At 43.4% G+C, this 11,690-nt stretch overlaps 2 protein-coding genes across 2 annotated transcripts; both read right to left on the bottom strand.

Annotated features, from left to right (window-relative positions):
* Nucleotides 1–1,417: 1,417 nt before the first annotated feature.
* On the bottom strand, nucleotides 1,418–2,507 carry gadd45ga (growth arrest and DNA-damage-inducible, gamma a). Its single transcript, XM_069699357.1, has 4 exons — nucleotides 2,383–2,507; nucleotides 2,160–2,261; nucleotides 1,837–2,047; nucleotides 1,418–1,660 (listed from the first exon to the last, which is right to left on the bottom strand). The coding sequence occupies exons 1-4, from the start codon at nucleotides 2,433–2,435 to the stop codon at nucleotides 1,547–1,549; spliced, it is 480 nt and encodes a 159-aa protein (XP_069555458.1). The 5' UTR covers nucleotides 2,436–2,507; the 3' UTR covers nucleotides 1,418–1,546.
* A 2,417-nt stretch (nucleotides 2,508–4,924) lies between these two features.
* creb3l3l (cAMP responsive element binding protein 3-like 3 like) lies at nucleotides 4,925–11,665 on the bottom strand. The gene is made up of 10 exons (XM_069699579.1): nucleotides 11,512–11,665; nucleotides 9,994–10,125; nucleotides 8,916–9,312; nucleotides 8,606–8,715; nucleotides 8,365–8,457; nucleotides 7,819–7,925; nucleotides 7,232–7,300; nucleotides 7,048–7,132; nucleotides 6,841–6,934; nucleotides 4,925–6,656 (listed from the first exon to the last, which is right to left on the bottom strand). Exons 2-10 carry the CDS (start codon nucleotides 10,123–10,125, stop codon nucleotides 6,250–6,252), a joined length of 1,494 nt encoding a protein of 497 aa, XP_069555680.1. The 5' UTR covers nucleotides 11,512–11,665; the 3' UTR covers nucleotides 4,925–6,249.
* Between the last annotated feature and the right edge of the window lie 25 nt (nucleotides 11,666–11,690).

Genomic DNA, 11,690 nt, shown 5'->3' with positions numbered 1-11,690 from the left:
TGATATACTGACCCTCATTCTGCAATAGCTCAGCTCCAGTTCCAGTACATTTTCTATGGTGTGCACGTGCATGTGGCTGTGCACTTTGTTTTCTGATAAGTTTGCGAGAATTGTGTATGCTGCTGCAGGAATTTTTAAACTGTACTTTAAATCGTGTTATCTTTCTCACCACTGCCTCTCCGATGTGTAAAATGTAACCTCTTGTGTTGTACAGTGGAGCGCAATTAGGGTATCAACACAGTGCAGTCTCCCATTTCCACTCGGGTGCACAGAACTACGACTATACACACACTGTTCACTGACGTGAGTTTAGACCCAGCTGCAAGTGCAAAAAAAAAAAAAAAAAAAAAAAAAAAATGAAAGAAAGTTGTCTCCTGCACCACCACCACCACCACCACCCCCCCACCCCACCCCTCTCCCCAACCTTCAGCCTCGACCTTGATTCTAGCTCCAGCAATTTTGCAGTCACATGAGGCAGCTGGTCTCCGGACGGTAAAAGGTCAGTGCCTGGAAAAAGCACATCTCTCAAGCATCAATATGTTGTATCTCCTCTACTTTCTCTTTTCTTCCTTCTCCAAGTCAACCTGTCGTTTGATCTTTACTTCCCTGCCAACCACGCGTTACTCTTTTCTTCTTCTGCAGTAGAAGTCGAACATGCAACACTTCCTGATACTTCTATATCCGTTTAAATCTGCTGTAACTTCCCATATTCTCCCACTCACTTTTGGCTGTTTATAACTGTGAAGATGAATGCAAAAAAAAAAAAAAAAAAAAAAAAGATAAATGACATAATCTGAGGAGAGAAGATGAGTTTGATTCCAAATATTTATTCACAAGACATTTCAAATCAGTACAATTCATTATCAATATTGCATTGTTTTGTCTGCATATTTGAAAGTAAAAATAATAGTCCATGAAAAAGTGTCACAGCTATACAGCTCAAATCAGGAATAGTAAGCAGGGTTTCTGCTTATTCCAAGAACTTCCTGATAGCTGCACTCGAAAAGAAAAGTCCATATAGACACTTTCAGACCCGCTCTTCCAGACCAGGGTCTGTCTCGTTCCCCTCTGGTGAGATTCAGTCCAGCTTCCACACTTTCATAAGTCCATTTCTTGCACAGTTTCTTTCCCCTGTGACCTCAGTACAGTTCACCAGCGCCTGTTATCTAAGGCAATCAGTGCCTCCACTTAACATCTTTTAATGCACTGTGGAGTACAGTACATCTCCTTCTCAGTGTCCATCAGGCTTTCCCGTCTGCACCTGACCCAGTCTGCACCCGGCCTTTGAACTTGAACCCTCCCCGCAGGGTAATCCAGAACCACCGTGCTGACCCAGAATATGCACCGGAAGGTTGCACTCGCTCGTGCAGCGGGGTGGTTGCACCCACAGCCTCTTAATCCAACCCACAGCCCTCTTAATCCAACCCAAGTGATGCAGAAAGGCAACCCCAGCCGAGGCTCAGCTCCTTGACTTTCATTTCATCATCATCATCGTCGTCATCATCATCATCATCATCACGTGAAGCACCTTTAAGGGAAAGTCACTTCATCGCTCTGGGAGTGTGATGGTGGGCACCCAGTCGTACGCGCTGTGGCTTTCCTCGCAGAACAGACTCAGCTTGTCCAGAGCGGGATCTTTCCATGGGTTTGCACTGGGGCTCTGAAATGTGAGGAGGGAGATGTTTAGAGTCAGAAGACAAACGCCACTTAAGAGATTATGCAGACGTGCAGAAACTTGGCAGCAGTGTGTTGAGGAGAACTCAGACAAGAGGAATGATGCATGCATGATTCACTGGCTGCCAGCTCCCGGCTGAGTGGGTGCTGCTGGGAACGTACCGTGACAAGAATGCAGTGTGCGTCCTTGGCTTCGCCGGTCTCGTCTGCACCCACGAGGTCGGCCAGGCGCTCGATATCGTTGACGCGCACCACGTTGATGTCGTTGTCGAAGCAGAAAGCCTGGATGAGGGTGAAGTGGATCTGAAGAGCAATGTCACACTCGTACTCCTCGTCGGTGGCGAGGACGCAGAACGCCACGCTGTCCGGGTCGCTGTCGGGAAGGCGGAGAAAGGCGGGTCAGTGAATCGTCTTGAAATGGCTGCGATCGTAATTTTCAAAACAAAGCAAATGCAGCTAAACGTGTCACAGATGGTAATACTTACACATTCATGACTTTGGCGGACTCGTAAACTCCGACCGTCAGGTAGTCCTGTTTCTTAGCAGCGACCAGCAGCTCGTCCAGGGCTGCGCCTGCACTTCGCAACCTTGACAAAGAAAAAAAATACACATAATCAGGACACTGAGCACATTTAAAAAAAACTACAAAACGAGCATGCATTAACCCAACGGCTTAAACAATGTGGTAGCGATGAGTAAGATATTTACCTATCAGCGTTATCCATTGTGTTCTCTTGTCCGCGGATCTCTTCCAGAGTCATAGTTAGTTGTAATCCAAATGCGATCGGTGGTTTGGCAGTGAACAGTTAAACGCCGTACGTCTCCCCGTTGAAGTCTCCTGTGTTATTCTGAGCTCGGAACGGGCTGCGGGTGCTTTTATAGAGCACTGGCGTAGTTTCTCGGCAAGGGGCGGTCTTTTCCGCTCCTTCCTCCGACCATTGGCTCAGAGAGGCCGGTGGTGGGGAAAGCAAAAGTCCCCGGTGAGTTGCTTGACAGGCCCACGTGGGGCAGGATTGCAACTTTTCAAGAAATCCCCCCCCCTCTCCCCCCCTCACACTCCTCGCCTCGATCACCCTCTTATTGCTCCTTGTCTCGTCAACAGCCAACCATCACCGGCGTGCCAAAAAAAAAACAAAAGAAAAAAACAAACAAAAGGAAAGGAAAAAAAAAACAAAAGGAAAAAAAAAAAAACGAAAAGTCCTGCGTTTGGTGAACTTTCGCAGTCACTGCAAACAACAAGGCCTGTTACTGATACAATAAAGCATGTGGTCTCTTGAAGCATTTATTGCCACGATACAAACATTTAAAAAAAAACTATTGTTTACCTAATATTGTGATTGTTCGCATTATTTATTTAATTTTTTTTTTTTTTTTTTGGTGGTTGTAGGTGGATTTCACCTAGCACGTTATATGCAGGTGTTTTTTTTTTTTAAGGCTATAAATGACATGCAGCAGATGATGTTTTTTTGTTTTTTTTCCATGACAGTTGAGGCATAGGAGAATACGGATTAGCCAAAGGAAAATTGGGGAATCTTTGTTGGGGGTGCACAGCAATTAAAAAAAACAAAACAAACAACAACAAAAAACGGTGGCAAAATAAATCTATTGCCTGATAAGACTCTGGAGCATTATTTAAAAGGACTGGACTTTCCCAGCGTGGGAAAGCAACGGAAAAGATAGTGTGTATATATAGCCCCACGAACACTTCCCGTCTCGAGCCTTCCTTTGGCCCTAATAAACAGCTTGTTGATTGTGCACCTGCGCGTGCGTCCTACCGACCTGTTACTCAACGTGCTGCCCCGTGTTTACAGTCTGCCCGCGAGTTACGGAACTGTCCCGCGAGAGAAATCCGCAAGCTCGCCCTGACCCGGATAAGGGTGCTTTGATGGCAACGTCTCTCGGAGGAGTGACCGAGCAGCTTGTGGCCGGCACACGCCAGTTTTTTTTTTTTTTTTTTTTTTTTGTTCGCCCGTTGAAAAGGGGAGCTTAATTGCCGAGTCTGTCTTGACGCGTGTCGTTTCTCCACGGAGAGAAAAAAAAAAAAAAAAAAAAAAAGGAGCGCCTTTACGTCACAACAATACCCACGTCCTCCACACCTGCCCCCGGTTCTTCCACGGCGCTGAGGGGAGGCGGCGGACGACGTGTGTGCGTATATGCGTGCGCTACGCACTCGTTATTGCCCCTATTCCATTCATTACCCTGCGGCAGATGACCGACAGATGCGCGTGTCCCTCCTGAAAAGCGCCACGTGCCGTAGCCAGTAGTCTTTTCTTTTTTTTTTTTTTTTTCAGGCCGATCCACCTTATCAGTGGGACAGGCACGTATTTATTTACATTCAACGTCATTCTCTTTTCAGACAGATGCCGAAAGCTGTTCATGTTTACACACTGGGTGACTGGTCTTGTCTCAACTTGAAAGTGATGCCTACTTTAGTATGGGCAATCACTTATATGACACAGCCTAACTGTGAAAAATTAGGAACGACAACTCCAAAATTGATGAAGAATATTCGTAACTTTAAGAGGACATTATTTGGGCACAACTGGGGTTCGAGCGCTTTAAAGCGGACCTTTAATTACAGGTGCAATATATTAACGCCGCTTTCTTTGCAGGTTTCTTGTTAAGCGAGGAGTCCAACTGCGAACCTTTGACCTTTGACGCCAACGAAAGGTGCTTTACGTGAGGACCGGATTACCTTTAAACCGTAATCTTCATCATTTTAAGACGCTTGCTTGAACACCAAACTGCGTTGAGGAGAGCTCTCCGTGTCGGAACTCTTGGACTAACGGCACCATCTGCCGGTCATTCGGAGCGTGAACTTTCTCGTCTCAACGCGTTGAATAAAAGCCCCATGACTCAGGATTTTAACCTCACACTTACAGCTGAGGTAACTTACTTATATTTGGCAAGGGGGTGGGAAAATCCTGGACTGCCTGTAAACATCCCGACGATGTGAAAATAAATCAGAAACAGCTCTTGCCATGTGACCTTGAGCGGGGCGCCCGACTCAAAACTGTAACGGGAAGAGGGTTGGCAGTCGGTTCCACTTGTGTACTTGCACCGGTAAGCTTATCTGTTTGTCAAAAGAGCAGTAAACGATGGAAGGCTTTCTGGGAAAGATTATGAAAACTGAGAAGGGCGTGTTTAACAAACCCCCCCCCCCCCCCCCATGTAGGTGCGCGGCGTTACTTCGTGGTGGTACATATTGATTGCGCATCTATCCCTTTACCAATGACACTGACAAGGGATATTACTCTGATATATAAAAAGTTTATTATTATAGATATCCAGACATGTCTTATACATAAGGAGTTCAAATGTACAGAAAGACCAACAGCGATTTCATGTATTTACACTCCATTCTTGGGACTACGTCAAATGTCAGTGCATTTGTTTAACATTTAAAATCTCATCATCTGTCAATTCTAACCAAAAGTAGTTCCAACACCATTTAGATTCCATTAATTACTGACGGAGGTAACGGAAGAAATACACACACACACACACACAAAAATACAAATAAAAAATGCCTCACTGACAAAACAGGTCATTACATTTTTGAGTATATTTTACTGCAAAACAGTTCACTGAGCAGATAATACGAAACCCCTTACTGTGCACACGCAGGTGCAAATGTATTTCAGACATGTTTATAAAGGTAAGAACGGTCTCATGAAGTTGAAAAATTGGGAGGTCACAGGGGTAGACCGGGGTCAGCTTACAAGGTCAAGTTTTCAGTGTCTTCCTCAATATTTTGTCTTGCTTCACTGTACAACATAAAAACAAAGCATTCCGACATTAAAAGATGCATGGATACCCTTGTTACAAGGGAAATACTAACAAACTTTACAAGTCTTCTAAATGGCCAAATGTCCTGCAATGGCTTAAGCATTACAGTGGTCGAACAACCACTTTGATCAAGCTTTATGAGATTCAAGCAGACTATCTTCTACTGAGCAAAGGATGTTGCCGACGACTTTGCGGTACTTATTTTCATAACTTACTATGGCTATGTATATCGTGGTTTTGGGGGGTCATTCATGAGCAGCGTATGTTAACAGCGTGATCTGCTGGAGGTGGTCAGGCGATCTACAGTCAAATAAAGCTTTCTTGAAATTTGCTGATGGATAATAATGCCATCGAAGACATGTTTCTGTTGGAGTAACCTACTGCCAATTCATTAGAAAAGTTCCTGTGGCGGTGCCACCAAAAATTACAAATTTTAGTCATCTGTACAGAAGTTGAGAGTCCTCAGTAGCATGCGGCCTCCAGCAGCGCAGGCGTGTGTCTCATTACTGCAATGTCCTATTCTTCAGGTAGTTTACACTGCTGAGATAAATACATCTCCCTCCAGTTCTTTTCGCCCTCTGGAACAAGGAAATCAGAACAAAGTGCAAATAAAGTAACTGTAATAAACCCAAAGGCTGTTAGAGGTGAAAAGCAGGAACAAACAGACTGATCATATATCTGGATAAATAATATGATTTTTCCCTTCCTCCTATTTTTTTTTTTTTTTTTTTTTTTTTTTTAGGATTATGGCTCCCTCTGCTGGTCATATTGATCAACATGTCCCTACTACATCTCATCAGAGCGGTGCTGCTGTAATATAACAGACGGGGGGTTCCGGTCTATCCAGTTATCCTTGGATCCTGTGACCTCATATGTCACAGCAGATGCCACTACAGCATCAACGGATCCTTCCTGCGATGCCCCGACGCCACCAGCCGGCCCCGGCTTCATCTCTGCTGCCTGGGCAGGACCGGGGAAGTCTGCCGAAGAGTTGCTGTTAACGCCCGTTTCAGAGTCGGGTTGCTCCAACCGCTGGTAGTCGGGGGTGTGATTCTTCTGACCGCCTGCAAAGATGGCTTTCGCGTTCTCCACCTCTACGGGGGACCCCAGGTAGGGCTCCTCGTCTTCAGACTCGAGGTAGGATATGACATCCGTGCTGTCGGGTGGGATGGAGCGCAAGGTCCGGGAGATGACTGCAAACATGAACGGAAAACGGTTTTCCAGAGGTGCGCAGACAAAAGCACAGCGTTGGAGGGGATTTAAAACTCATTCAAATCTTCGTCGCGCTATTTATAAAATGAATAAAACAAGCGCAACGGTGATGAGCTCTACAGGGAAGCTCTTCACTAGGAAGTTTTGTATTTTGAGATAACTTACTGGAGGAGGGTGTGTAGAGTTCTTTCTGTTCGGTCTTTCCACCGAACGGATTGACCGACGGGAAGATGATGAGACAGAAAGAGAGCAGGAACACCTGGAGGACAAAGCCAAGGACAGAGTCAGAGGAAAGCACGGCAGAATGACAAAGAGCTTCGTACTTTCGACAAGAACAACAATCAGAAGAGGGGGGGGAATAGGCTAATTTACCATAACACAAGTGCTGGTTGTGCTGGCCTTCAAGGTCGACATCTTGACCATAGACTGTAGTTTCCTCAGTTGCTCTATCAAGGATCTGTAAGAACCGAGAGGAATGAATTTACTGTAGATTCAGAAACTTTGACTTGATGCGTTACGTAATATGAACTCGGAAGTAAACTCTCAGACTTCTTACATGTTCTGTTTATGAAGCATTTGGACTTTCTTCTGTAGTTCCAGGTTGTGTGCAGTGCAGATGGCAACCCTGTGGTAGACATCGATTCAGTGATTAGTCGATTTATTTAGATGTACAAGTATTTGACCAACCATTTAAATCATATAAACCAGATAAATCAGAGGCATACTAGGCATCTAGGCAGGCAAATTTAAATTAAAAGAGTTTCTCTATAAATTCTCCTTGCAGCATCTCTTCTTAAGTGCGAAATAGAAGCTGCAATCTCTCGTATTAATAATCATGTTACAAAAAAAAAAAAAAAAATCTTAAAACGCTATCCTATCAGTATTTAATCTGAATGCTAATCATATTTGTCTTTTTCGAAATAAATTTAGTTGGCTCTTCAGGATCATTAGCATGATATTAAGTTAAGTTAAGATATGCCTGCCATGATTAGAAATACGCAAGTAATCCCTGGAATGAGTGACTACAAACAATGTAGTGTAAAGAAAGATCCGCACCACATGTTGAAATTTCGGTTTCTGTCTAAGAATTTAATGAAGATAATCTGCGTCTCATCAGTCTAAATTGTAGCCTCCTCGTCTCACCTGTTTTCCAGTCCATCAACATAAACCTTCTTCTTCTTGCGGCTCTCCTGAGCAGACTGCTTGTTGCGAATCTTCCTTCTGACCCTCTTTAAAGTCCTCTCCTCTGCCTGTTACACAGAGTAGAGGCAGCGTTCACCACAATGTTGACAAGATAGATGACCACATGTGTAAAATAGCACTGAGTGGCACAGATAGGAAGACCAAACAGGAATTTTTTTTTTTTTTTTAATTAAGATTAATCCAGCAAAACAGGACAAATATACTAAATAACCATAAATCTGAAATATAAGATATTCATGTGTCCAAACAGTCCAAAGAAAAGAAAAGATAACACCGCTCAGGATTATTGTACAAGAAACTATTGAAAATGAATATAACAACAACCTTCAAACATTCAGCAGAATGGGTTTTGATTATGTTCCTTATTGCAATTACGATATTTTACAGTTGCATTCCCTCCAATGCAGCGCAGCTTACAACGCGGCTCAGTGTTCATGATTGAGACAACAGCAGCTCAACTAAATACAGATGTAAATTGAGAGTTACCTTTGTGAGAGGCATGTGTGTGGGAATAGTCGCTCCCTCTTTTGCCAAAAGCCGCTTCTCCTCCTCAGTGAGCACGATGTCTTTAAACTGGAACTGCAGGGACAAAAAACACAGACTTAAAAAGTTTTCTGATTTTTTTTTTTTTTTTTTTGGTAGCCATCTCGTCTATATTATGCGTCAGATGATACTGGCATATCAACTGCATTTCTTTGTTCTGGCTACGACAGTGAGAGGAACTGACCTGGTCTGTTTTGTCGGCCTGTGTTGAATCCTGTGTCGAGTCCTCGATGGCCAAAGTGCAGGGCAGCTCGCTGGTGATGTCCTCCTCCATGTCGTCACTCACCAGGTCATCTGCCACAAGGAAATCATTCATTTAAAACAGACTTAATCTGATTTTCTGACCCTCTTGGCATGTTAAAGTTCCCCCATGTCTTGCTACGCCCCCCCCAAAAAACTCTGCTCAAATCTTCTACGTTGTTTGACTTGTTAAATTAAAAAAACAAGTTAATGTCAACATTAAAGATGTTCAAGAGTTCTTTGACAACACATACCCAGATCAATGAAGACATCTGTATCTGGCTTGTCTGCCCTGACACTCTGCAGCATGTCCATGTCCATGTCCATGTCCCTCCCACCGCTCTGCAGCAGAGAGTAGCTGTGATCTGCCTGGACTGTTAAGGCCGTAAGGCTCTCTGTCTGCAGCTCTCCGGAGGTCATCGGAGGGTCAGAGTGCACCGGACTGGGCTGAGAATAGCCGGGACTGGGCACAACGTCACTGTCACTGCTACCGGGACTCGGAAGGTTGTTATTTCCAGGCCCAGTGCTGCTGTCGTCAGAAATGCCGCTGTCGCTGCCCAGTGGAGAATGAGAGGGACAGATGGCCTCCATGTTGTCCTCTCCATCCAACAAGCTGGACAGAAAGTCTTCAGTATCCACACCTGTCAGCATCTGGGAGACAAAAGACAGCGTTAAATTCTAAAAACACACACACACACACACGCACACACCAAGGCTACATCCACACTCACATGTTTTTGTTTGAAAACAAATAACTTTTGTTAGCGTCCACATTACTCTGGTATTTTTTAACCTCTAAAACTGAGACTTTTGAAAAACATCGCAGACCCTGTTTTAGTTTGAAAAAGCCAGGGCTGCATTTTAGTCCGGACAGATGGAAATGGAGACTTTTTAAAACAATGATGCAGATACCCTTGCTGCTTGGTTGGGTCTCGTCATCCCAAGCACGTGACCCTTTTCTGTAACAACGCAAACGACATCAGCCTGGAATACCAAAGGCGAGTTCAACTCAGATAATGAATTACAGGTGTTGCTGATATATTACTGGTGCGCTTTAAACGCTCCGTGATTGTGTAGTTCGTCTGGTATGTAGAGTCAAAGATGTATATGTGACTGTTTCCACATCATGGACTTTACATTATTACAGTTAGTTAATCACAAAGCCGTATAAAGACATTCAGGTAAATGAGAAAAGTTTTTTGTTTTTTTTAAATACACACTGCAGCAGAAGCATTTTGAGTACGAGGAGTACTCATATGATCAGATGATGTTTTAGCAATATGAGCAGCTTTGTTCAATGTTTATTTTCCTCCTCTGCGAGTGAAGTCTTACCTCTTGTTCAGACAGCCAGGATTCGATGAGTCCGTTCCCATCAGGAAAAAAGGGCTCGGTAGATCCATCGTGGAACAGCAGCCCCAACAGGTCTGTCCCATCCATGTCTGGAAGTTCCTCAGTGACTGACATCTGGAGCAAAACACCACAGCAGGTTAAATATTATTTAAGAACCGCACCCACAGTTATGTACTATTTATATCATGTTTATATAACTGTCAGTGTCTGGAATGTTAAGTAATGCAATTTTGTCAGAGTTTAAAGGCCATTTATTGGTCTCATATATTGCATGGCAGTTCAGTTATGTGGAAATGTACTTACAGATATTAATTAATCAATTGTAAAAAAAATTTTTTAAAAAGTATCCATTTTGTCTTCAAAAATATATTTTTCTAGATAAAATAAAACTTTTCGTAGGCGTGTTTAATTGTTTCATATCACTTAGAATTTTGGAGAAAACAAGCAATTTAAAAATGTCATTTTGGACACAGGAGTATGTCATTGAAATGCTTTAAAAAATAATAATAATAAAACAGATAATGCCACAGTCACAGATAATGAATATAATCGTTAGTTGTAGCCCTGCAGGTAGATGATGCGATTGTCTTAATTGAATTGATAAGTCATGCTGACAAAGTTTTCCTTGGGTGATATCATTTGCAGTTGGGGAATTAAAAAAAAAAAAAAAATGTAATAAATCACTTAATATCAAAATACTGAGCAAATGCCACGGCGTTTAAAATTGCAATAATAACATAGTGACTTTAGTATTATGAGAACGTGGCATGGCAGGATTAAATCTGCTGTCAGGTAGTTTTCCTTTCTCTCCATGTGGATGTCTGTTTTGCTTGTACATCAGCCGCCAAAACATTTAGATTTAAAAAAAATAATAAAAAAAATAAATAAAAATAATAATAATATTTCCCCCGTCAATAGGTTGGTAACACGTGTATCTATCTATCAAGCTACATATTGCATCACCACTACGGTCCCATAATGACCTCATCCTAGAAGGAGCCCCGCCCCTCCTCTCCCCTCCCCTCCCCCTCTCCCCCCTCCAAGCCTTTGTCACGAATCTGAACACAATATCAAATGTCAAAACAAATAAAGATGCACAACCTTTTGCTTCTTAGCAGAAAACGACTGTTTCTGTGCGCCATTGTTTGCCACGGTGGAAGCAATACGCACGCGGTCCGGATGCAAGGGTGTCTTCACCGGATCCACAAAATAACGAACGTCTTTCAGCCATTTAAGACACGGTCGAAATGACCTACTTTACGGCAGGAGAGTGTTTCGTGAGTTTGAATAGGCTCGTAAAATGCAATTGCCTTTTTTTTTTTCCAATAACAAGACAGCAGGAAATGTCTTAGGCCAACACAGACGAGTCAGCCAACTAACGTTAAGCCCCAATAATGCTGTCAATAGTCTTTGCTGGTTGAGGGCGTGGTCCCTCCTCGTGTCATCAAAACGACACTCAAAAACATGAAATATTTGTCGAGTCGGCGTGAATTTTCTTACCGTTTGATGACAGGAGACGAGAGTACCATTCAGGTCAACGTGTCCGGACGTCTTTTGGTCTCTCGAGTCGGCTTTTTTTTTTTCTTTTCTCCTCCGCTGCTACCGCCTACATGTCACAGCGCTTTTCCTCCTGAAACCACCTTCCAACGAGGCAAAATTTGCGTCATCACGCAAAGGCG

The sequence above is a fragment of the Brachyistius frenatus genome, unplaced genomic scaffold (genome assembly GCF_029030835.1).
Source record: "Brachyistius frenatus isolate BFR_SWC_R1_liver_20210118 unplaced genomic scaffold, ASM2903083v1 Contig_30, whole genome shotgun sequence".
Lineage (NCBI taxonomy): Eukaryota > Metazoa > Chordata > Actinopteri > Embiotocidae > Brachyistius > Brachyistius frenatus.
Note: the sequence above shows the minus strand (reverse complement) of the source record. Positions and strands in the feature narration are given on the sequence as shown.

Coding starts and splice junctions, on each gene's coding strand:
- gadd45ga (XM_069699357.1), bottom strand. CDS start 2,435: ATGACTCTGGAAGAGATCCGCGGACAAGAGAACACAATGGATAACGCT. Junction 2,048..2,159: donor TCCGCCAAAGTCATGAATGT/GTAAGTATTACC, acceptor CCTTCCCGACAG/CGACCCGGACAGCGTGGCGT. Junction 1,661..1,836: donor CACACTGCATTCTTGTCACG/GTACGTTCCCAG, acceptor CTCACATTTCAG/AGCCCCAGTGCAAACCCATG.
- creb3l3l (XM_069699579.1), bottom strand. CDS start 10,125: ATGTCAGTCACTGAGGAACTTCCAGACATGGATGGGACAGACCTGTTG. Junction 9,313..9,993: donor CCTGGCTGTCTGAACAAGAG/GTAAGACTTCAC, acceptor TTTGTCTCCCAG/ATGCTGACAGGTGTGGATAC. Junction 8,458..8,605: donor AGGCCGACAAAACAGACCAG/GTCAGTTCCTCT, acceptor TTGTCCCTGCAG/TTCCAGTTTAAAGACATCGT.